Raw genomic sequence first — 23,586 nt, forward strand, 5'->3', positions numbered from 1 at the left:
AAATGGGGGAAGTTTTAGTCCTAACAAGTTAAAAGATCCTAAAAACAAAAGGAATACAGTTGTAGAAATTTATATAATCTATTCAGCTTCTTTTTAAACAAATTTTGTTGAAGACGACTGTGAGAATCTTGCTTTAGGCCAGAGATGGGGAACGGTGGCCCCTTTATGGCTTATGGACTTCAACTCCCAGAATCCCTGAGCCAGCTGGAGTCACCGGAGAAGAGACTAAAGTGGGAAAGATTGAGGGCCAAAGAAGAAGGGGACGACAGAGAATGAGGGGGAGGCTGTGTATCGTCCGCATACTGATGGTGTTTTATCCCGTGCCGTCGAATGATCTCACCCAGTGGCTTCATGTAGATATTAAATAGCAGGGGGGACAGGACCGAACCCTGAGGAACCCCGTATTTCAGGCGCCTAGGGGTCGACCTCTCCTTCCCAACTAACACCGACTGCGACCTATCCGAGAGGTGGGAGGAGAACCACCGAAAAACGGTGCCTCCCACCCCCACCTCTCGCATTCCCAGAGTTGGGAATTTCCTAAATTCAGGAATCACCTGCTATGTGGAAAAGTGAGATGAATGCGGTAAAATATTGCTCCCTCCTAAACAATAGCTCTCAGAGGGAATGGAGGAACTGTTTTTGCCATAATGACTTGTTAAATCAATACACATGCTATAAATTATAATCTTGGCTGGCCAAGGACATTAACATATGGCTAAGATTCAAATACATTTCAATAGGTTCCATTAACGTAAAAGCCTTCAAGGTATTGGGTAGGAAATAAAAATGGCAACAAAAACAAATATGAGCTATTTGTTGAATTTTGGATAAAATGAAATTGTATTCATTTTAATTTCAAAGAAAGTCTTTTTTTAAAAAAGGTAATGTTTTTCAGTACAATAGTTTGGTATCCTAAATAGTCCACACATATCAATAGAACAGGGGGAGTCCAACTCGATTTCATTGAGGTCCGCATCAGGGTTGGGTTTGACCTCGGGGGGCTGGGGTGGGCGTAGCCAGCTCAATGTCACTCATGTCAGGGTGCCTGTGGTGGTCGGAGTGTTCTGCTAGTGAAAATGGGCTCCTGAACTCCGTTTCGGGTACGATGGCCTTCTGCAACCCTTTGCTAGCAAAAATGGAGCTCGAGAGGGCTGCCCATAGTCCTCCCGAGCTCCGTTTTCATTGGCAGAGGCACTGCAGGCTGGCCCTTTACTGTTTCCAGGCCCGCCCTGTGGGGAAGATTTAAACACCCCACACACCAGATCCAGCCCGAGCCTTCAGTTTGACACCCCTGCACTAGAATTTAGAATTAATTTTTTCCAGAAATGGGATTCTCACTTTTTTGTTTAGTGTATTTTATTTATTTATGTGTTACATTTATTTGTTGTCTATCTCACTTTGTTCTAGGTGGACCCAGGTTAGGGACTTGAAAACTCCTCCCCACCACATCTTTAGAGATCTATAGAACTCCAGTGAGAGTTCTAGTCCTGCTCTAGGCACAGAATCAGCTGGGTGATTTTAAACCAGACACCCCCTCTCAACCCTAGGAGTGACGCAATGACAAGCCACTTGTTAAATCTTGCCAAGAAAATTGCAGTGATTTGTCCAGGCAATCATAGAAGCCAATACACAGATACACACAGATTTCCCTTGAATATCAGGAGTGGGGGATAATAATTTAATATTTAATATTTAAATATTATTTAAATATAAATAATTTAAATATTATTTAATATTTAACCATGTAAAAGATGTTTAGCAATGGGGCACATAGACTCTGCTTAATTGGAGACTGAATGTTCAAAGTTTTGGGACACTATTATAATACATTTCTGCTCTGGTCAGAGATTTAGCCAGATGATCTGCATTTTTCAACCTCTACATTTTATGATTCTTTGAATAAAATGGGGAGTTATTAACAAGGCCAAAAAGATAGTAAGGAAAAACAATAAAATTAGAGTTTTAAAAAATAATTTTGAACTGGTCAGAACAAAATGAGGGTTTGGATCCTAAAAATAAAAACAAATCCTTAGGAGGTAATCATGCTGCACTCATCCATTCCCTTGAAAATGCATCACATAAGGACACTGGGGGATCCATTTAGACCTCATTCCAAGTCTGTCTTGCAAAAGGTTATAGCAGCATTTTTAAAAAAGAAATGTAACACCTTTGACAGTGCCAAGGAGATGATCAGGCAAATTCACTTGGACAGTACTAATCTATCTGGCGTGTAGGGGACTATATCCAGACCAAGCTTCTTTCTTAGTGACAGCACCATCCACTGATTCAGTTTTTGCATGGAGAAAGATCATTACACCTGGGACAGTATGCCCATTAATGTTGAAATCAGCCTCCTCCAACCTGGAATCCTTCAGGCCTATTGGATTACATATCCCATCTTTCCACACCAGTCTGAGCACACTGAAGTGTTAGGATAATAGTTCAGCATATCCGCAAAAGTTCAGAATGGAGAAGGATGCATGGTTGAAACTTCCTCCTGGACTGAATAAGGCTGAGCCTGAAACATGTAAGTACTTGGTTTGCCATGCAGTCAGAGGCAGAGAATTGCAGAGGGCACTCTTGTCTTCTAATGCATGGTTGAGGGAGGTTTTCCAGAAGTGGTATTCAGCAGGTTCTGACCAGTTCTGGAGCGCCAATAGTGGAAATTTTGAGTAGTTTGGAGAACTGGTAAATACTACCTCTGACTGCCCCCCCCCCCCATCTATTCTCTGCCTCCCAAGTCCAAGGTGAACGGGAGGGAATGGGGATTTTGCAGTAATCTTCCCCTGGAGAAGGGAGAGAATGGGGATTTTGCAATAACCTTCCCCTGGAGTACAGAAGGAATGGGGATTTTGCAGTAACCTTCCCCTGGAGTAGGGAGGGAATGGGGATTTTGCAGTAACCTTCCCCTGGAGTACAGAAGGAATGAGGATTTTGCAATAACCTTCCCCTGGAGTAGGGAGGGAATGGAGATTTTACAGTATCCTTCCCCTGCCATGCACACAAAGATATGCTCACAGAACCAATAGTAAACAATTTTGAATTCCACCACTGTGGTGGTCTCTCACCATGGCCAAGTTGATCATTGCACAACTCCTGAAGAAGGTGTAGGGATATGTGAACAAGAAGAACCAAACATGGGGGCCTCCTTTACTAGGTAGAACATTGAGAATATCACATGATTCAACATCCTTTTTCATCAAGTTATGTGACACAATAACAGCCACATGAGAAAGAACTGACAGTTTAGTCCAGGGAGGAGATTTAGATTTAGATTTGTTTATTTATAGGCCGCCCTTTTCCCTGAGGGGACTCAGGGCGGCTTACAATCAAAAAGGAAGGGGAGTGTAGGACAATACCAAAAAGAAATGTGCACAAAGTAAATTAGACAGTAAAACTCAACATTCACTCAGCATTCGGGAGGGGCGAAAATAAGATTATCCCCAGGCCTGACGAGCTAGCCAGTTCTTGAGGGCTGTGCGGAAGGCCTGGACGGTGGTGAGGGTGCGAATCTCCACGGGGAGATTGTTCCATAGTGTCGGAGCCGCAACAGAGAAGGCTCTCCTCCGAGTAGTCGCCAGTCGGCACTGACTGGCGGATGGAATACGGAGGAGGCCAACTCTATGCGATCTGATGGGACGCAGGGAGGTAATTGGCAGAAGGCGGTCTCTCAAATAGCCAGATCCACTACCATGGAGCGCTTTATAGGTGGTGAGTAAGACCTTGAAGTGCACCCGGAGACCAACAGGTAGCCAGTGCAGCTCACGGAGGATCGGTGTTATGTGGGCGAACCGTGGTGCGCCCACGATCACTCGCGCGGCCGCATTCTGGACTAGCTGAAGTCTTCGGATGCTCTTCAAGGGCAGCCCCATGTAGAGCACATTACAGTATTCCAGCCTAGAGATCACAAGGGCTCGAGTGACTGTTGTGAGGGCCTCCCGATTCAGGTAGGGCCGCAACTGGCGCACCAGGCGAACCTGGGCAAATGCCCCCCTGGTCACAGCTGAGAGATGGTGGTCAAAAGTTAGCTGTGAATCCAGGAGGACTCCCAAGTTGCGGGCCCTTTCTGAGGGGTATAAATTTTGTCCCCCCAGCCTGAGTGATGGTATGTTGGTCAAATTTTTGGGAGGGAAACACAACAGCCACTCGGTCTTGTCTGGGTTGAGTATCAGCTTGTTTGCTCTCATCCAGTCTTTAACGGCTTCCAGTCCCCGGTTCATCACGTCCACCGCTTCATTGAGTTGGCACGGGGCGGACAGATACAACTGTGTATCGTCCGCATATTGGTGGTATTTTATCCCGTGCCTTCGGATGATCTCGCCCAGCGGTTTCATGTAAATGTTAAATAGTAGGGGGGATAGGACCGACCCCTGCGGCACCCCATAGGTTAGGGGCCTCAGGGACGATCTCTGCCCCCCCACTAACACCGACTGCGACCTGTCCGAGAGATAGGAGGAGAACCACTGCAAGACAGTGCCGCCCACCCCTACCTCCCGCAGTCGTCGCAGAAGGATACCATGGTCGATGGTATCGAAAGCCACTGAGAGGTCCAGGAGAACTAGGATGGAAGCATGGGCTCCATCCCTAGCTCTCCAGAGATCATCAGTCAATGCGACCAAAGCGGTTTCTGTGCTGTAACCGGGTCTGAAGCCAGACTGGAAGGGGTCAAGATAGTTAGCTTCCTCCAAGGTACGCTGAAGCTGGAGAGCCACCACCTTCTCAACAACCTTCCCTACAAAGGGGAGGTTGGAGACTGGACGATAGTTATTAAGAACAGCTGGATCCAGAGACGGCTTCTTCAGGAGGGGTCTTACCACCGCTGTCTTGAGCGCGGTGGGAAAGTACCCCTCCCGAAGAGAAGCGGTAACAACCGCCTGGATCCAGCCTCGTGTCACCTCACTGCTGTTGGCAACCAGCCAGGAGGGACACGGGTCCAGTATGCAGGTGGAGGCACTCACAGCTCGCATAGCCTTGTCCACATCCCCAGAGGCAACTTCCTGAAACTCAACCCAGAGATGGTTTGCCAAGTTTTCTCCTTGTAGGAGGAATTGACTGAAACGTTAACACAAATAAGAGGAAGTGAGATGCGCAGTTTATTTGCCTCATCCAAGGTAAGTTTTGTTGCTTACATTTTGCTTCTGTTAAAGGTAGCATACGTTAGAAGGCCACAGGCTAGACAGTCCCTTGTCGTTTCACAGGTTCCAAATGCAAAGAATCCAGAGTTGGTGTAATAGGAGGAGGGTTGCTCAAGGCTGTGGAGTGAGTAAACACTTTGGTATGTCCTAAAGACATGGCCCCTCTCAGAGGAGCCCTCATCACACAGGAGGCATTCCAGCAGCTGTCTCTTGATGGGCTTCCGACTCACAACATGACTAAGGTGGAATAAACAAGCACATGCGAATGAATAAGGAGGTTGAGGTAAATAATCCTAAACTCCCAACTCCTTCATTAAACTTTAAATTTAAAATTGACTAAAATCCTTCATTCAACAGATTAATTATTAATAAGAAAGCCAAAATAATTGCTCCTCAGAAATCACCACATGGATATTTTATATAATTGGATTCCCAATATGTCACCTTCCATTGTGAATTCTTTTTCTCAGTATGAGATATTTCAGAGCAGCAATACTTCACGTCATCTGCAGCTCACCCTGATCTGCTGGAAAAGCTCAACTGCTTTCCTTCAGCCTTGAAAGAAAGAAGTGATCAGAGAAACAAAGAAGGTAAGAAAGAGAATGGGTGGCCCGACCTATTCAGATTCCACTCCCTGATGGCTTCACCCCTACTCCAAACATGAAACTCAGCACAATCCACCTATCCCATTGTTGCAACCTTATGTAGCTTGGCATCTTCTTGACCTCTTCAACTGCAACTCCCATTATGCCTGACCAAAATCTATTCTCAAGTATAAATTCTGTTATTAAAAGGGGAAAAAAAGGTTCACCGCTCGACAAAAGCGCGCCAACAAAACCACGGGGACAAAAGTGTGAGTTCAAAATAGTGCCGAAGAATGAGGACAGAAGCGTGCCGACAACAGCGCGCTCTTAACCTAACCCTAAAGGTAACCCTAAACGTAACCCTAAACCTAACCTAACCCTAAAATTAACCCTAAACCTAACCCTAAACCTAACCCTGAACCTAACCCTAAACCTAACCCTGAACCTAACCCTAAACCTAACCCTTACCCGGATTACCTTAACCGTAATGGCGCTTCTGTCGGCGCTCTTTTGTCGGCGTGCCTTTGTGGGTGTGCTATCAACGCGGGTTTTGTCGGCGCACTGTTTTCGGGCGCGCTTTTGTCGGGTCACGGAAAAAACCAGTTTAAATTAGTGATAATGTTTTAAGAGGAATGCAGCCCAGAGTCACATTGTTTTGAATTGGATAGCCTTATAGCTATTAGGAATAAATGAGTAAATAAGTAAGCAAGCAAACAAACAAGCTGTCCTAAGCTGATTGAAACTTATAATTCAGGAAAACATCTCTAGAAAAAAGAAAGTCAAAAGAAACAGGTTTTTTGTGGTATTGAATTCACACATTGCTCTAACCGGTGGGTTCTTTTAAGCATGGTTGCTTGAACAAGCCACAATGGCTAGAATAGATTCACAGGAATCACTATACTATAAAACTTCAGTTAGCAACCACAGCATCTGGGTTCACATGGGACATTAAGCTATAAGGGGATTTTCTTATAGTTACTATGCAGCATATGATGCTAAATGCTATTTTTGATTATGTGGCAAGAAGGGGTTATGTAACACATAACTTCTGATAAAAACAGTGTGGAGCTTTTACTGTGATTTAACCTTTTTAAAATATGCTTCTATTTTGATCCTTTATTATTAAGTAATACACTAACAATAATATGTCCCTTGATAAGTTATATTATGAAATGAAATTTCTATATCCAGCGGTTGATGAATAGATAAGTAAAGCAGAGAATTATAACCCCTAATCATTTGTCTGTAAGATGAATTTTGAAACCTTTTCTTTAACTTTTATAATAAATTTAATTTTATCATGAGAGGGAGGGGCATCTTAGATTTGCCAAAGAAATAATAATAAAGACTGAACTATTTTTATTTGTTTAAAAATTTGACTGCTATTTCCTGTTTAAAATCTTGCACTACTTTACAAGAGTTTACAATTGTAATTAAAGAAACTATAGTTAAAACAAGTCTAAAACCGCCCATTAAAACAATAATGGAGAACAAAAGTGGCAATTTTTTATAAATGTATAAATTTAATGTAAATCTATAATTAAATTAAATTTAATGTATTTTTTTCTATTTTTTCTGAATTTTTAAAATAATAGCATTCTATAAACAAAATGGTTTAATACCTTTTCAAATCGTTTAAAAAATGTGCATATATACAAAAAAGCATAATAGCCAATTAAAAATAAAAATCTTAAAAGGAACCTTTTAATAAAACATCTCTAGTTTTACTACAATACAAACGTCATGTTATGCTGCCCAATCCACACCCCATCAAACTGGGATTAAGAGTAAAAGGAACGAAAACTGTGATTGTCCAAAACTGCTGCAACCAGCAGAGTTTTCCTAAGCAGGGGATGGAACGCCACCTCTTTAAAAATTCTATTATTTTTAAAATAATAAAAGCATTTATTGTTGCTTGGATCGATTATATATCCCCTCCTGGAAGACATTATCCAACCAGGTAAACAGCGATCTAATATACAGTTGGCTACACCCATAGCACTGAAAACCTTATCCACTTCTTTAGATTTAACCAGAGGTGGGTTTCTGCCGGTTCGGCCCGGATCGGGCAAACCAGTAGTGGCGGTGGCAGGAGACTCTGTCCACCCACCTGGGGGAATGAGCAAACCGGTAGTAAAAAAAATGGAAACCCATCACTGCATTTAACGGGTTCAAACTGCCACTCAAGAGGTGATCTGAATAGTCACATAGCCTCCTGATCTAGAATAAAGGACCACCACTAATAGTTACATGCTGATTGTGGGCTGTTTAGCTATTAAATGAATCAAAAGGTGGATCACGGAGATCTAGAGATCTCCCAAAGACCTCTTAGAGATCCACCAATTCAGAATTATTTGCCAGCCTATGTTGAAAAATAAAACAATATAAAAATCCCATCAAACACCTGTGAGGAGCGTTAGTGGTAGCAAAGGTATCATTTTTAATTTTCAATAGGATAAATATTGATAAATATAACCCACATAAACAAGGGCACTTTTAAGGTTGTCCATGCTTTTTAAAGGCAGGAAGGAACGCTGAGACCAAACAAATTTAACACTGATGTGGATCACAGATATCAACAGCCTGTAAAAGCAGATACAGCAAAAGACTTGCTTTCCCTCAATAATGTCTATGATGGAGTGACTAACAGGCCACTACAGAGCCCTTTTCTTTATAAAGCTAACACTGCGTAGCTTTCCATTGTTATTATTAGATAACAATGGAAAGAATTTGGGATCCATTATAACAATTGGGAGATAATTGCATATTCAGTTGTTGGAAAACAGTCATTGGTCTGGATACTCTTTCAATCAATAGAGTATTTATATATGTATCCAACTTACCTGTTGTGTTCAGTGTTAAGCTTTTTTCCTCAGTAGATGTTGAATGTTTAACTTCACATCGTATTGTCTTCCCAAAGAGCAGTTCTTTTGGATTTAAGTATATTTTACTAACAAAATAACATAAGTGATCTTCTCCAATCTCAATATCCCAGGGATTGATATTTTCAGATATTTGTCTCCAGTCTTGGTACCATCTGACTTGTATATCATGAGGTGCAAATTGTGATATAGAAATTTCAAGGAGGATATATTGATGATCTTGGCTTGCCTTTATTTCAGTCAAAACAGGCCGTTTGACTAAATGAGAAGGGGGGGGGTATTGAATAGACATAACTATGTAAATAATATGTTTCCAGACCTTAATGTCAGGCCGCAGCCGTCTTTTCTTTTGGATCTTTGACCTACCACACTTTCTATTATTCTACTATGCATTTTCTATTGTGGGAAAATGGGATGGGGGATTGTAAGGAGATGCTATGTAGCCATAACAAAATTCAGCTCTCTTAATCAATTGGAACTTTGAGCAATATTTTGCCTTGGACTCTGATTTACTTTTGGATGCTATTTGAAACTCTGACACTTGATTTATTATGAATAATGCAAAAACAATGTTTAATACAAGAAAACACTGTAAGTTTTGATCCTCTGGAGTCTTGCATAACGGAACTACTGCATGACACCACTGCAGAAGACCAACTGGACAATTTTTACCAACTACAAGGTAAAGACACTTTCTCCACCATGTGCAACAAAACCCAATTAATGGAAATCATGTCTACAACCTTGTCTATGATTGACCCTTTAAGCAGGACATAACAAACCTTTTTGTCATTTTTTTTGTTAATTTCTCAATTTTTAGTTTACTGAAAACATTAAAATACAAACTCCAAAAGAAAGAAAAAATACAAAAGCAAAATAAACCTAAACAAAACCACACCCAAAGAGTACAAAAACTTATATATCTTCTTGTGGCTTATTCTACAGTTTTCTTGTGTTTCCAGCACTTGGTTGAAATTCAGTAACAGCATTACATATGATATATAGGCATCAGCAGTGAAAGGAAAATGATTGTATGTGTTGTGATGTGCAATTAAAGTATGAAAGGTTATGTTGTGTCATCATGTTTCATCATTGTGGTTGGAAATGCATCCTATTGGTAAAATAGATAATTTTATCCCATAAATATTTCCCACATGTGATGCAAAGCCAGGGGTGTCCAGGCAGCATGGTCAAAGAAGAAACTGAGATGATGATGAGCCCCTCTGCTCCCAGAGGTCACATTAAGTCACATCTGGGCTGTGGCTTAATTCCTGGTATCCATAGCACAAAGGACACAACAAGATACACAACAGTGCTACAAACAGGGATATTTTCTTTGAAGTAACATTGCAGGTGTAGCTGATCGGAAATAGGGATGTGCCATATTCCTCACCTGTTAAACTCTACTACTTTTAATAAATCCTAAAAAGGATAAACAGAACCCAACTTCATCAATTAACATCAGAAGACAACTAAATAAATAAATAGAAATTGGTACATACCTGGAAGTTTTAAATTCACTTCTCTTGTAATAGGCTTTGTCAATGTTGCATGGTTTACCCTGAAAAAAATAGCCTTATCACAAACTGAAGCAGTAGCTCTTAGTTTAAACACGGAAGTTAATTTGTAACAACCATTACAGGCCTTGTCTAAATCTTCTGTGACCGCAGCATTGGTTGGTGAATTATCTCCCAGGAGCCACTGTGTACCAATTTTTTTAGGATTGAAATCTGTGACATCACAAGTTAAAGTTACACTTTGTCCATAACCTGCATCACTTGGTTCAATAACAATATTTGAAAGTTTGGGAAAATCTATAAAAGTGGGAAAACAGAAATCAACATTAGACAAGGAATCACTGTTAAATGCAAACAATACCTTAATATACAGAGCATCAAATGAGTTAAGTATAATTTTTAACATTACATTGTTAACACAGGAAAGAAGGAATCATTGTTCAATGAGAACTTGTGCTGTTGCAATAGATTAACAGCACTATTTCACATAGAGCAGCGCTCATACAGGAAATCAGCCCTCAATTGATTTAGGCAAGTAGCAATTTTCTGTTTCCCTGCTTCTTGTGTACATATGTTAGTCATGCAGTGAGATACCAGTGCTTCTCATTATTTGGTTTGTTTCCACACATTAAACCATAGCATACTGATGTATACTGATGTGAACTTAGAAGTAAAATGTATGTAACAATACCATAAAGTTTACCTATCTATCTATCTATCTATCTATCTATCTATCTATCTATCTATCTATCTATCTTTCAATCTAGACAACTAGTTCCTAGTTATGACAGTCGCAGAGACGCAGGAAGATGTGATCACATTTTGTGACAAGTAAAGTTAATGGGGAATCCAGATAACCAGGTTACTACCTTAACAACTATCTATGGAGATTCTCAATCATCATCATGTCCCAAAGGTGCTTTTTTCAAGAGGCAACTGGACTTTCTGACTTTTCTTTGAAGACTTTAACCCCTCTTTCAAACTAGTGATCCCCTCTGTCCATGCATTTATGAAGTGGTTGTTTGTTGTACAAGTGGTTGTTCTTTTACATTGGGAAACAAAACAAACACTTCATAAATACATGGCACAACATAGGAGAACAAAGACATCAGGACTGGATTCAGCAGTCCATCTGCATTTAAAAGACACAGGCCACTCTTTTGAAGACAACAAAGTCCATATTTTGGACAGAGAGGTGGTTTGAAGGAGGGGTCGAAGAGGCCATCTATGTCAAAACTGAACATCCCTATTTCAACGGAGGGGAAGGGATACGGCATCATCTATCTCCTATCTACAACAGAGGCCTTTCCACAGTTCCAAGAAGGCTCCACACCCATTTGCACCACTCAGGTGACTCTGATGAAAGAGTCCAGGTGACCTTAACAATCCCCTAAAAGAATGCAAATGACCAGCTGTCTGCAAGGAGTATAAATCCTTCCATTTCCCAGCATCCAGTCAGAGAGGAGGAAGCTTCTTGGATGAGAGGCAAAATGTCTTCAAAGAAAAAACAGAAAGTCCAGTTGCCTCTTGAAAAAAGCACCTTTGGGACAACCATGACCTGGATGACTGAAACCTCCATAGACATTCCAAGGGACATAGATTTTTTAATAGCAATGATAACAATCACCTTTCAGCATGACTTTATATACTTTCCGTACAATTTCCTTGCAATGATTTATTTCAACAAAGAATTCCAATTCATGGTCTTCTGCGCTGGGTGTAAAGGTTATTTCACTCGCCCTGGAGTACAGCATTGACATTCTGTCCAACTGCGGCTCTCCTGTTTTAACTTCAGCACCCAAGAGCTCTTCAGAGCCCTTTTTCCAATGAATGTCACACTCAGGTGGATGGTATTCTGTCAGTAAGCATCTCAATGTGATGGGTTTCCCACACTCAGGAACAGGGGGCTTACATTCAATTTTGTCAACTTTGGGGGCCACAACTGTAAATAAAACACAACAGCAAATAACAGAGTTAGTATTCAGTACAGAGTTGTGAAGTCAAACCATAAACTTCTCTTCCCACATGACTATTTAGCTTACACAACTAAGTGCCAAAGCCATCATCCAAACACAATAAAATGCCAAAGGTATATAAATTACAAATCTGATGAAAAATGGTAGAAAATGGCCTCAATGATAACGTAATACCAATGAAGATTTCTAAATTGGTGTGGAAATAGATTTTCAGTTGCTCATGTAATATTTCATTTATGCACTAAAAAAAGAGATCCTGTAATCCGCACATAGATGCAACTGAAGCTATTAGCATATATTTCCCCATTTTGCACATCCAACTTCCAGCTATTTGGCAGTGGCAAGTGTTACATGAAGCCACATCATAAGCCATCAAAGAGTAACCTACTCAGCAATATCCCTTTCTGCTTCAGAAGAATATTGCATGAAAGAACTTAGTTGATTTCAGATACCAAAGTCAAACCCTGGCCTGACAGCATATATGTCTTTCCCTTCTATTACCAGGTTGGTCCTTGCAATGGTTCAGGATTCCACTATGGGTCTTTATGGCTTTCAGAAATTTAGCATCTGCCCAATTGTATAGGAAGGAGGGAGGGATTCTGTCATCTCCTAAATATCAATAGTTGTATTTATTATACACATATAGTAAGAGGAGTCCTATTCTGAGATGTATGGAATGTTATTCTGAGAAAATAAAATTTAACTGAATTCGCACCTTGTGGCAATAAGAATTAAAAGAGGGAACATCAAGAGAAAAAGTACGGGATCATGACTATTAATACAATAGCAGTAAAGCTTTAGAAGTGTCAGTTGTTAAAAAGAGTGGAATTACATCAGAGGAACAGGATTTTATTTTTTTTGCAAAAAGGAGCTGCACTTTATCTGCAACTTAGCCCTTAAGAGTGAAACATGCAATGTACAATATAGGATAATAAAAAATTGTACTTTTTCTGCTCCACTTACCCACAGGGTTCATCCGCCATACAGATTCTTTATATGCTTGTGGTCCTTGAAGCTTAGCTCTGCAGACAAACCTCTTTCCAGAATCTTCCACTTGAGGGCAATAGTGGATCTTGCTGATGCAAAAGTAAAGCCCATTAGTACCTTTTGTGGGTGGAGTTGAAAAGGAACTGTCTACAATTCCATCATCATTAGTCCAATAGACTTCAAGGGTGTCCGGAAAATAAGAATGAATGTTGCAACTAAGAGTGAGCGGTTCATTTGATCTTGGCATATTTGTGGAACAATGAATGTCATGAAGCTCTGGTAAGGCTAGGAAGAAAACCAAAAAGATTTCAATTCAAGCAGCAAAAATGTGATGTGCAGAGATATGCCCAGATAATAGTGAAGAGCCTTCAAAGCCACCCTATGAATCTCCCAAAGCTTTAATGATGTCTCTTACCATTTTTCCTTACCCATGTATCCATAGCTATTTATTTACACATAGCAAGGGAGGACCAATCCAAACTCATTTGCTAAGGAACTCTGATTGTAGAAAAATCACTATCAGCTGAAATATCAAAAGTGTCTTGTTTGGATACATCATCTCTGACCAACAAATTGTTTCTTTATGGTGCCGAATAAAAGGATGAATTAGTGTCCTAGTTTCCATTTGTGTTTGGCTGCCATTATATACTTAAAAGGGTTAAACCTCCTCTTTTGGGACTATCCATGCTAAATAACCAGAGTGTTGTTTCCACTAGAAAGTTCTATTATTCTCTACACACATATGGGTAGATAGACAGTGTATTTTTTGTATGTGTGTCATTTGAGTTTCTCTCTCTTTACTTTTGTCTGCCTTTTACCCTGTTTTGCCAAATAGTTAACTATTTTTACTTTTGGCAGATGTTTCACAAATAGGGATTGTAGTCTAAGATATCTGCTGGGATCATGGCTGGACCAAAATTTGCTAAGCCTCCTCTATTTTCATACATTTTGAAACTTAGCAGTTCTCTTATAAACCATAAAGTAACTTTAAAATTTCAACAAAGCTCCCCTTGTCCAGGATTTAATATTAGACGAGGAGGCAGAACTGGCATGTATAACCGAAACCTGGCTGGGCCAAGAGGGAGGAGTCCCCCTCTCAGAAATGTGCCCAGATGGGTTCCAGGTGCTCTACCAACCATGACACCAGTAAAGAGGTGGGGGAGTAGCAGTTATCGTCCGAAGGTCGTTAGTTCCTCGCAGGATCCCTGCCCCAGAGATTGTGGGGTGTGAGTCTCTCCTCTTGAAGTTGGACCTAGGGGTTCAATTGGGCTTGCTGTTGACGTACCTACCTCCGAGCTGCATCACGACAGCCCTGCCTGTGCTGCTAGAGGAAGTAGCCGGTTTGGCGGTGGAGTTCCCCAGACTAATGGTACTGGGGGACTTTAATCTGCCGGCTCTTGGTGAACACTCAGAAGGGGCACAGGACTTCATGGCTTCCATGAGAACCATGGACTTGACCCAGGTAGTTCAGGGTCCAACTCATAGAACAGGACACACGCTTGACTTTGTATTTCTCTCGGGGCAGTGGAGACGTGATCTCGAGTTAAGGGGAATAGAGACCTCGCCCTTGTCATGGTCAGATCACTCCTTGCTGAGGCTTGACTACTCCCCCATTGCAGGGAGGTGGAGCCAACTAAGTGGTTCCACCCCAGGCGCCTGATGGACCCGGAGGGATTTCAGAGGGAGCTTGGAGAGATACCTGACTCCATTGTCCACAATCCGGCTGAGTCTTTGGTCGCTGCCTGGAACGTTGCAGCGGCTGAAGCATTGGATCGGATTGTGCCTTTGAGGCCTCTCTGCAGCAGTGGATTCAGGAGGGCACCTTGGTTTACTGAGGAACTCCGGGAGATGAAGCGCCAAAAGAGATGCCTAGAGTGACGTTGGAGGGCTAGTAACTCTGAATCTGATTGATCACTATTAAGAGCCTTTATCAGGACTTACCTAGTGGCGATACGGGCGGCAAAATGTATACATTTTTCCGCTCTTATTGCGTCCGCAGAATCTCGCCCAGCCGCCCTGTTTAGGGTGACCCGCTCCCTCCTGAAAGGTGAGGAGGCTGGGGAACCCCTGCAGGGAAGAGCTGAGGAGTTCATTCAGTTTCTGTCGGATAAAATCACTCAGATTTGGACAGACCTGGACTCCGCTTGGGCAGTACCAGCCGAGATGCCGAGGGTTAGTCTTAATCGGATTTCCTGCAATGAGTTCTAAATTGGTCACCCCTGAGGAAGTGGACAAGGCCATGGGAGCGATGAGTGCCTCCACCTGTTTATTGGACCTGTGCCCCTCCTGGCTGGTTTCGACCAGCAGAGAGGTGAGACAAGGCTGGCTCCAGATGATTACTAATGCATCTTTGCAGGAGGGGTCTTTCCCGCAACCATTAAAGGAAGCAGTGGTAAGATCCCTCCTCAAGAAGCCTTCCATGGACCCAGCGATTTTGAAAAACTATCATCCTGTCTCCAACCTTCAATTTTTGGAGAAGGTTGTTGAGAAGGTGGTGGCGCTTCAACTCCGATGGACCTTGAATGAAACGGATTATCTAGACTCTTTTCAGTCCGGTTTCAGGCCTGGGTACAGCACAGAAACCGCTTTGGTCGCCCTGACCAATGATCTCTGGCGGGCCAGGGATAGAGGACATTCCTCTATCCTGGTGCTTCTTGACCTCTCAGTGGCTTTCTATACCATCGACCATGGTATCCTTCTGCAATGCCTAGGGGAGGTGGGAGTGAGAGGCACCATTTTACAGTGCTTCTCCTCTTACCTCTCTGACAGGTCGCAGTCGGTGTTGGTTGGGGGGCAAAGGTCAACCCCTAGGCCCCTCAAATGTGGTGTGCCACAGGGTTCAGTCTTGTCCCCCCTCCTATTTAACATCTACATGAAGTCGCTGGGTGAGATCATGTGACAGCACAGGGTAAAGTACCATCAATACGCAGACGATACTCAACTGTATCTTTCTGCCCCGTGCCAGCTCAGTGTAGCGGCGGACGTGATGTGCCGATGCCTGGAGACTGTTAGGATCTGGATGGGGGTGAACAAACTTGTGCTCAATCCTGATAAGACTGAGTGGCTTTGAATGCTGCCCCCGAAGGACAGCTTAGACAGTCCATCCTTAAACCTGGGGGGGGGAGGAATTTACGCCCCTCAGAGAGGGTCTGCAATTTGGGGGTCCTCATGGATTCGCAGCTGAAACTGGAACATCATCTATAGGCTGTGACCAGGGGGGCCTTTGCCCAGGTTCGTCTGGTGCACCAATTGCGGCCCTATTTGGATTGGGAGGCACTTCAAACAGTTACTCATTCCCTTGTCACCTCAAGGCTGGATTATTGCAACGCGCTCTACATGGGACTACCCTTAAAAAGCGTTCTGAGACTGCAGTTAATCCAGAATGCGGCCGCGCGAGCGATATTGGGTGCACCAAGGTACATCCATGTTACACCTGTCCTCCACGAGCTGCACTAGCTACTAATTGGTCTCCGGACACAATTCAAGGTGTTGGTTATTACCTTTAAAGCCCTACATGACTTAGAGCCAGCGTACCTTCGAGACTGCCTACTGCCACATACCTCCCAGCGGCCAGTAAGATCCCACAGATTGGGCCTCCTTCAGATGCCGTCAGCTAGACAGTGTTGGCTGGCGGGCCCCCGGAGGAGAGCCTTCTCTGTGGCTGCTCCGACTCTTTGGAATCAGCTACCCCCAGAGATCCGGACCATACCCACTCTCATGACCTTCAGGAAAGCTGTAAAAACTTGGCTCTTCCGGCAGGCCTGGGGCTGTTGACCTCACTGTTGTGGTCCAGCCCCGATTAGAATGAATGTATGAGGTGTTGCTGTTCTAAACCGTTTTCTTTCGTTATGTGTTCGTTATGTGTCTTTTTCTTTTTCTCTTTTTTGTAACCCGCCCGGAGTCCTTCGGGATTGGGCAGCATATAAATTTTATAAATAAATAAATAAATAAATAAATAAATAAACAAACAAACATACATCATTAAGTACCCTGCCATAATCCACACTTACCTATGACTTTAAATGATTTCGTTTTACACAATCCATGCTGAAAGTCTTCATATTTAATGTCTAATAAAAGTTGAAATTTCTCTAGCTTCTGAACATCTGGATTCATGCAGATTTTCCACTGCAAATCAAAATAGTTTTTTGGTTTTGATTTCAACACTGGATAAGTTTTAAACATGTCCTTCAAGTTCCCAAGGAGAGGAGAATTTTCAGCATCTTCCGTAGGTTCTTCAACTGATGTTCTAGGCCAAAAGGCTATTTTCTGTTTTGTTTTCTGAGGTTCAGTTACTAAGAAGAGGTCTACCTGCAAAGGCTTAGGTCGAAAGTGTGAAATCAAACATTGCAACTGTGTTTCTTCCAAATGATTCAGTTCCTCAATTCCAAACATTTCCACAGATGGTGGATCTACTAAAAAAAATAAGGGAAAATGGAAACTCTGTTGCTTGAAATGTTGCAGCAATATTTTAGGATTATTCTTTCAATATTTTACAAAGCATTCTATTCTTAAAAACAGTTATATGCGTATCTACTCAGTGAATTTCACTGCTGTGAAATGGGTAATAATAATAATAATAATAATAATAATAATAATAATAATAATAAAAACTCCGCCGTTGCCGGTCCCAAGCCCGGATGAGAAAGGAGGAAGGTTGGGATCAGGTTGGCATCTGGTCCCGTAAAAAAAAACCCGCCAACCCATACGATATGGTGAAAAAAACGAATAAGAATTCCATACCGCATCGGTCGTCGCGCGGGTTAACAAGGGCCGCGGCGGATGTTGGGGTCCCTGGACATCCGTCGACAAGTGGGCTACAAGTGGACCAGCCAACAAAACGACAAAAATATAGTGCAGATGAAAACCGTGCCATAATGGCCTGTTACTACAACTCAGAGCCAGAAAAAAGAGGATATTTAAAGCGAATGTATGAATTATGGAAACAACAATATCCAGATTCAAATGTTAGTGAACAACGACTAGCAGATCAAAGGCGATTTATTATACGGAATAAAGTGTTTAGTGAAGTTGAACATGAGGAAATTCAGGCAAATTGCAAAACCCAAAAAACAATATCACAAGCGGAAATAACTGATATTCAAGACACAACTAAAGACACTATAGTAGAACTCCCAGAAGAAGCTCTCGGGGAGGAAATAACATCACCACCACTAGAACCAGTTATCACTGAACCAACTGATGAACTAACTCAAAAACAAAAAGAATTGAAGGATAAGATCATGGAGCATTTTCTGCTTAATGAGGAAAGGCAACGTTTACCATCACTAAAAACTGTGCCTAAGAAAATTTTGGCCCCTATCATGAAAATGGTTAATGCAGTGTTTTCAACAATTGAACCGGGATCCATCTTGGAAACAAACCAGTTAATGTACAGCGCAGCTGTAATAGTCACTAATGAACTAGGCATTAAAATTAAAGTACCTAGTCACACAACAGAAAAAGCATCAAAGCCAAAGTGGAAAATCCGTCTAGAACAAAAAATCAAAAAATTAAGGGCAGATGCTAGTAACTTAAAGAACATGCATGAGCAACGGCTTAAAAACAACAAAATCATAGATCGGCTAATCAGAAGATATAGATTGGATACAAGAAACATCAATGAAGCTGTAGAGATTGTAAAACAGCAGATAACAGCAACAGCTAGAAAAATTGAAAGATATGAAGCACGAATCATCCAATATAAACAAAATCAGCAATTTCGATCAGACCAACGGCGTTTTTATCAAAGTCTTAATGTGAATGGTGACACCAAAAGTGAAAAACCAGAAAAGCAGGCCACAGTTGAATTCTGGAAAGAATTGTGGGAAAATGCAAAGGACTACAACAAGGAAGCAAAGTGGATACATGACTTTGAGAAAAGCATTGGCAACAAACAAATGCAAGTATTAGAAATAACAACTGAGATGATCAAAAATCGAGTTAAAAAGGTAAAGAATTGGACATCACCTGGAAAGGACCAATTACATGGTTTCTGGCTCAAATATCTGACCAGCTTACATGCAATATTGGCCAGGCAACTGAATGAAATTTTACAAAAGGGCCAAATTGATGAATGGTTGACAACTGGAAAAACATACTTGATTCAGAAAGATCCAACTAAAGGAACAACACCTGAAAACTATAGACCAATAACATGATTACCAACAACCTTCAAATTACTCACAGGCATTATTGCAGATAACATGATGGATTATTTGGAAACAAACAACATCTTGCCAGTAGAGCAAAAAGGCAACAAAAGAAGGAGCAGGGGCACAAAAGATCAGCTTCTAATTGATAAAATGATATTAGAAAATTGTAAGAACAGAAAAACAAACTTGAATATGGTCTGGATTGATTACAAAAAGGCATTTGACTCACTGCCACATAGTTGGATCATAAAATGCTTAGAAACAACTGGCATTAGCAAAAATATTACATCCTTTACTGAAAAGGCAATGAAACAATGGAGAACTGAGTTGGCAGTAGGGAATGAGAGCTACGGAATGGTTAATATCAAGCGAGGAATTTTCCAGGGTGATTCACTTTCACCTCTTCTCTTCATCATCGCAATGATCCCACTATCAGTAATCTTAAAAAAAATGAAATTAGGCTACCAAACAGCCAAAAAAGCTGAAAAAATTTCGCATTTACTATATATGGATGATTTGAAACTCTATGGAAAGTCAGAAATAGAAATCCAATCATTGACAAATACAGTCCGAGTATTCAGCACCGATATTTCAATGCAGTTTGGCATGGAAAAATGCGCCACTGTATCCATAAAAAGGGGCAAAATCACTGCATCTGAGGGAATTGAAATGCCCAATGGCCAACTAATTAAATGCAAAGAAAATGAAGCCTACAAATACTTAGGCATTCTGCAGTTGGATAACATCAAGCATGGAGAAGTAAAAACTATTGTCAGGCGAGAGTACACCAACAGAGTTAGGAAAATTTTGAAATCTAAATTAAATGGTGGAAATACAATCAAGGCCATAAATACCTGGGCAATACCAGTTATAAGATACACAGCTGGCATAGTTAACTGGACACAAGCTGATTTGGACCTTTTGGACCGAAAAACCAGGAAACTAATGACAATGAACTACAGTTTACATCCACGTGGTGATACTGATAGACTATATCTGCCCCGAAAATCAGGTGGCAGAGGATTATTACAAGTGAAGCAAACAGTTGAAGAAGAAAAACATGCACTGGCTGATTATTTAAAAGACACTCAAGAACATCTATTAATCGAAGTAAAGAACAAAAATCTACTGAAGGCCCAACAGACAAAACAAGAATACAGAAAAGATGTGATAAAATCAAGAATGGAGAGTTGGCAGAACAAAGCACTGCATGGTCAATTTCTGGAAAAAATAAAAGATAAAGTGGACAGTGAACAAACTTGGTTATGGTTAAAAACAGGTACATTAAAGAAAGAAACAGAGTCACTAATCCTGGCTGCGCAAGAACAAGCTATCCGCACAAATGCCATTAAGGCCAAAATCGAAAAATCCTCTGATGATGCCAAATGCAGACTTTGCAAAGAAGCTGACGAAACTGTTGATCACATACTCAGCTGCTGTAAAAAAATCGCGCAGACTGATTATAAATTGCGGCACAATTCAGTAGCACAAATGATCCATTGGAATTTGTGCAAAAATTATAATATTAAAACAGCAACAAACTGGTGGGAACATCAGCCTGAAAAAGTCACCGAAAATCAGATGGTCAAGATCTTGTGGGATTTCCGTATACAAACCGACAAAATACTGGCGCATAATACACCAGACATCACACTGGTTGAGAAAAATAAGGTCACAATCATAGACATCGCAATACCAGGTGATAGCAGGGTCGCCGAGAAGGAACATGAAAAAATCGCAAGATATCAGGACTTAAAAATCGAAATTCAACGACTATGGCACAAACCAGCAGTGGTAATTCCAGTGGTAATTGGCACACTGGGTGCTATTCCAAAAGCACTGGAATTACATTTAAAACAGTTAAAAATTGACAAAATCACCATCAGTCAAATGCAAAAAGCCGCACTGCTTGGATCTGCACGCATATTACGAAAATACGTTACGACGTCCTAGGCCCCTGGGTGGGGCCCGACTAGTAACCAATGCCAAATCCGGCGAAACAACTGGCCGCTGTGATACAATTGTATAATAGTAATAATAATATGCAGGGATATTCTGCCCTGCTCCAATAACCAAACCCTGTTTTGGCTCAGGAAGGAGACAAAAGACTGATAGACATTTATGGGGAGAGAAATTAAGAAATCTTATTGTTTGGTTTTCTGACTTTATTTTCACTTTCACCAATAATAGACATACATCCATCGCTCTCTTTAACACGGAATGGAGGGAGCAGAGAGAAAGTGAGTTCACATGAATGGCCAGACCAGCAAGTTTACTCATCTGCCAAAAGATTTTGTATTCGTGTTCTGCACAGGTACTAGAGTTTTGTTCAAGCTGATAATTGGATTTCTTTTAGTTTAGTTTCTTTAGTTTCTTCAGTTTAACGCTGTTGTGGAAGATGATGTCTAAAAAGATTATATAGGAAATCCTCATTTAGTGATTACTCTGTTTAGTGATCATTTACAGTTACAATGCTAATAAGAAAATAATGTTGCAACCAGTTCTTGCATATATGACCTTCACAGGTCTATAAAGCAAAAGGAAGGATGAAGTAAGATCATAAATGCTATTTTACTTAGTGAGTGCTTCACTTAATGGCTGAGTTTCCAGACCCAATTGTGATCTCTAAATGAGGATTGCCTGTAATTTGATAGCTGCAACATAATTGCTTATATTTAATCTATTTTCCGTTTTCCAGTGTTGGTCTTTGCTTCTGCGTGGCTGTTCTCTGAGAGTTTTCCAATAATTATATTTTAAAATTAACTTTCACAAATATAAACTTTGGCTGAAATTTTATAGACAAATGATGGTATTGATAAGACATATTTGGAATGACTTACGTTTCTTTAAAAAGACAATGTACAGCAGCAATCCAACTAAAAGAAAAGAAATCAGAAAACATAAAACCAGCCCAATGGTTAATGGAGTAGTCGAATAAGGTTCTGTAGAAAGACAATAAAAAAATAAATTATGTTATTTCTGATATACTCAAAATATTTATTGCTCTTGGTGCTTTTGATAAGTAACCATTTTACATGTAATTACATAATAAGAAACAAATAATGCTGATACAGGGTATTCTGCCATAAGCAAAACATTAAGTCAGGGGTGTCAAACTCAGGGCCCGAGGGCCGGATCCAGCCTGTGGGATACTTAGATCTGGCCTGGGGGGCCTCCTGGAAACAATGAAGGACCGGCCCACAGTGCCTCTGCCAGCAAAAAAGGACGACCCCCACAGACGGGGGCCCCGAGCTCCATTTTCATTGGCAGAGGGTTGCAGGAGGCCATAACAGCTGAAAATTGAGCTTGGGAACCCATTTTCACTGGCAGAGTGCTCAGACCACAGATGCCCCTGATATGAGTGATGTTGAGTTGGCCACACCCACCCCAGCCGCCCAAGGTAAACACAACCCTGAAGTGGCTCTCAATGATATCAAGTTTGAAATCCCTGCATTAAGTTATGAGAAGCTGTTAAATTTTTCATAGTGAGTACCTGTTACTGTTAAAGTTACATTGTAGACTGGATATTTGGCGAATGATTTATGCTGCACAATACAACTATAGATGTTTCCTTGGTCTTGTGAAGATGGTTGAAGTCTCAGTCTACTGGTAGTGTTGTAAGTGCCATCACCATTTTTCACAGATGTTCCCATGCAAATATCCTCTGCAAGTATATCTTTATCTGACGTGTGCTTAGAATGCTTTTGCCAAAGAATGACAATAGAATCGGGATAGAATTTATTCACTCTACATCTCAGTGTCTTTACATTTCCGTTTTCAATTTCAAGTTCCTTGGGAGACAGTTGGACAGTTGGTTCAACTATATTGCATTTGAATAAAAATGGAATTGATTATTGATTTTTCTACATATGTTGTATTTTATTTTGCCTTTCAGCCTCCCAAACAGCATTTGTATTTAACATTCAATTCAAATAACACCTAAAGGAAAAAGAAAAAAAACACTACAGATTTTCCAAAGACTATGAAGAAGAAAAGAAAGAAAGAAAAAAAGAAAAAAGAATAAAAGAGGGAGGAAGGGAGAAAGGAAGAAAGGAAGGAAGGAAGGAAGGAAGGAAGGAAGGAAGGAAGGAAGGAAAGGCAAAGTATGAATCAGCGTAGGCATGTTGTAGAAACAAGATTGTTTTGAAAGGATAGAACAATACGGAGAGATATAATTAATGGCATAGGTATAAATTAATTTTTAGCCATATTACTTTCTTTTTTATTTTCATTCATTTACAGTAATTTCTTTTGCATGTTATTTTTTTTCTTTTCTGTACTTTGCACAGTGTTACTATACCCAAGGAGAGCAGCACGAGGATATATAGGTATTCTGGGAAGGGACTGCTG

At 41.0% G+C, this 23,586-nt stretch overlaps 1 protein-coding gene across 12 annotated transcripts in view; it reads right to left on the bottom strand.

Annotated features, from left to right (window-relative positions):
- Positions 1 to 23,586, bottom strand: part of LOC116512145 — an 87,287-nt gene that overhangs the window by 33,508 nt on the left and 30,193 nt on the right. For 10 of the 12 annotated variants that reach the window (XR_004255828.1, XR_004255837.1, XR_004255826.1 and 7 more), the window contains 5 exons: positions 22,077 to 22,178; positions 17,092 to 17,496; positions 13,058 to 13,366; positions 11,746 to 12,060; positions 10,104 to 10,415 (listed from right to left, as the gene is read on the bottom strand). Coding sequence is in view for 3 of the 12 variants with exons in the window: in XM_032222473.1 (XP_032078364.1) it covers positions 10,104 to 10,415; positions 11,746 to 12,060; positions 13,058 to 13,366; positions 17,092 to 17,496; positions 22,077 to 22,178 (1,443 nt within the window). In the remaining 9 variants the exon portion in view is untranslated. Of the gene's footprint in view, positions 1 to 10,103; positions 10,416 to 11,745; positions 12,061 to 13,057; positions 13,367 to 17,091; positions 17,497 to 22,076; positions 22,179 to 22,729; positions 23,057 to 23,586 lie in introns of all 12 variants that reach the window. The other 2 variants (XR_004255842.1, XR_004255829.1) reach the window with 2 other exon arrangements.

This window comes from Thamnophis elegans, chromosome 1, assembly GCF_009769535.1.
Source record: "Thamnophis elegans isolate rThaEle1 chromosome 1, rThaEle1.pri, whole genome shotgun sequence".
Lineage (NCBI taxonomy): Eukaryota > Metazoa > Chordata > Lepidosauria > Squamata > Colubridae > Thamnophis > Thamnophis elegans.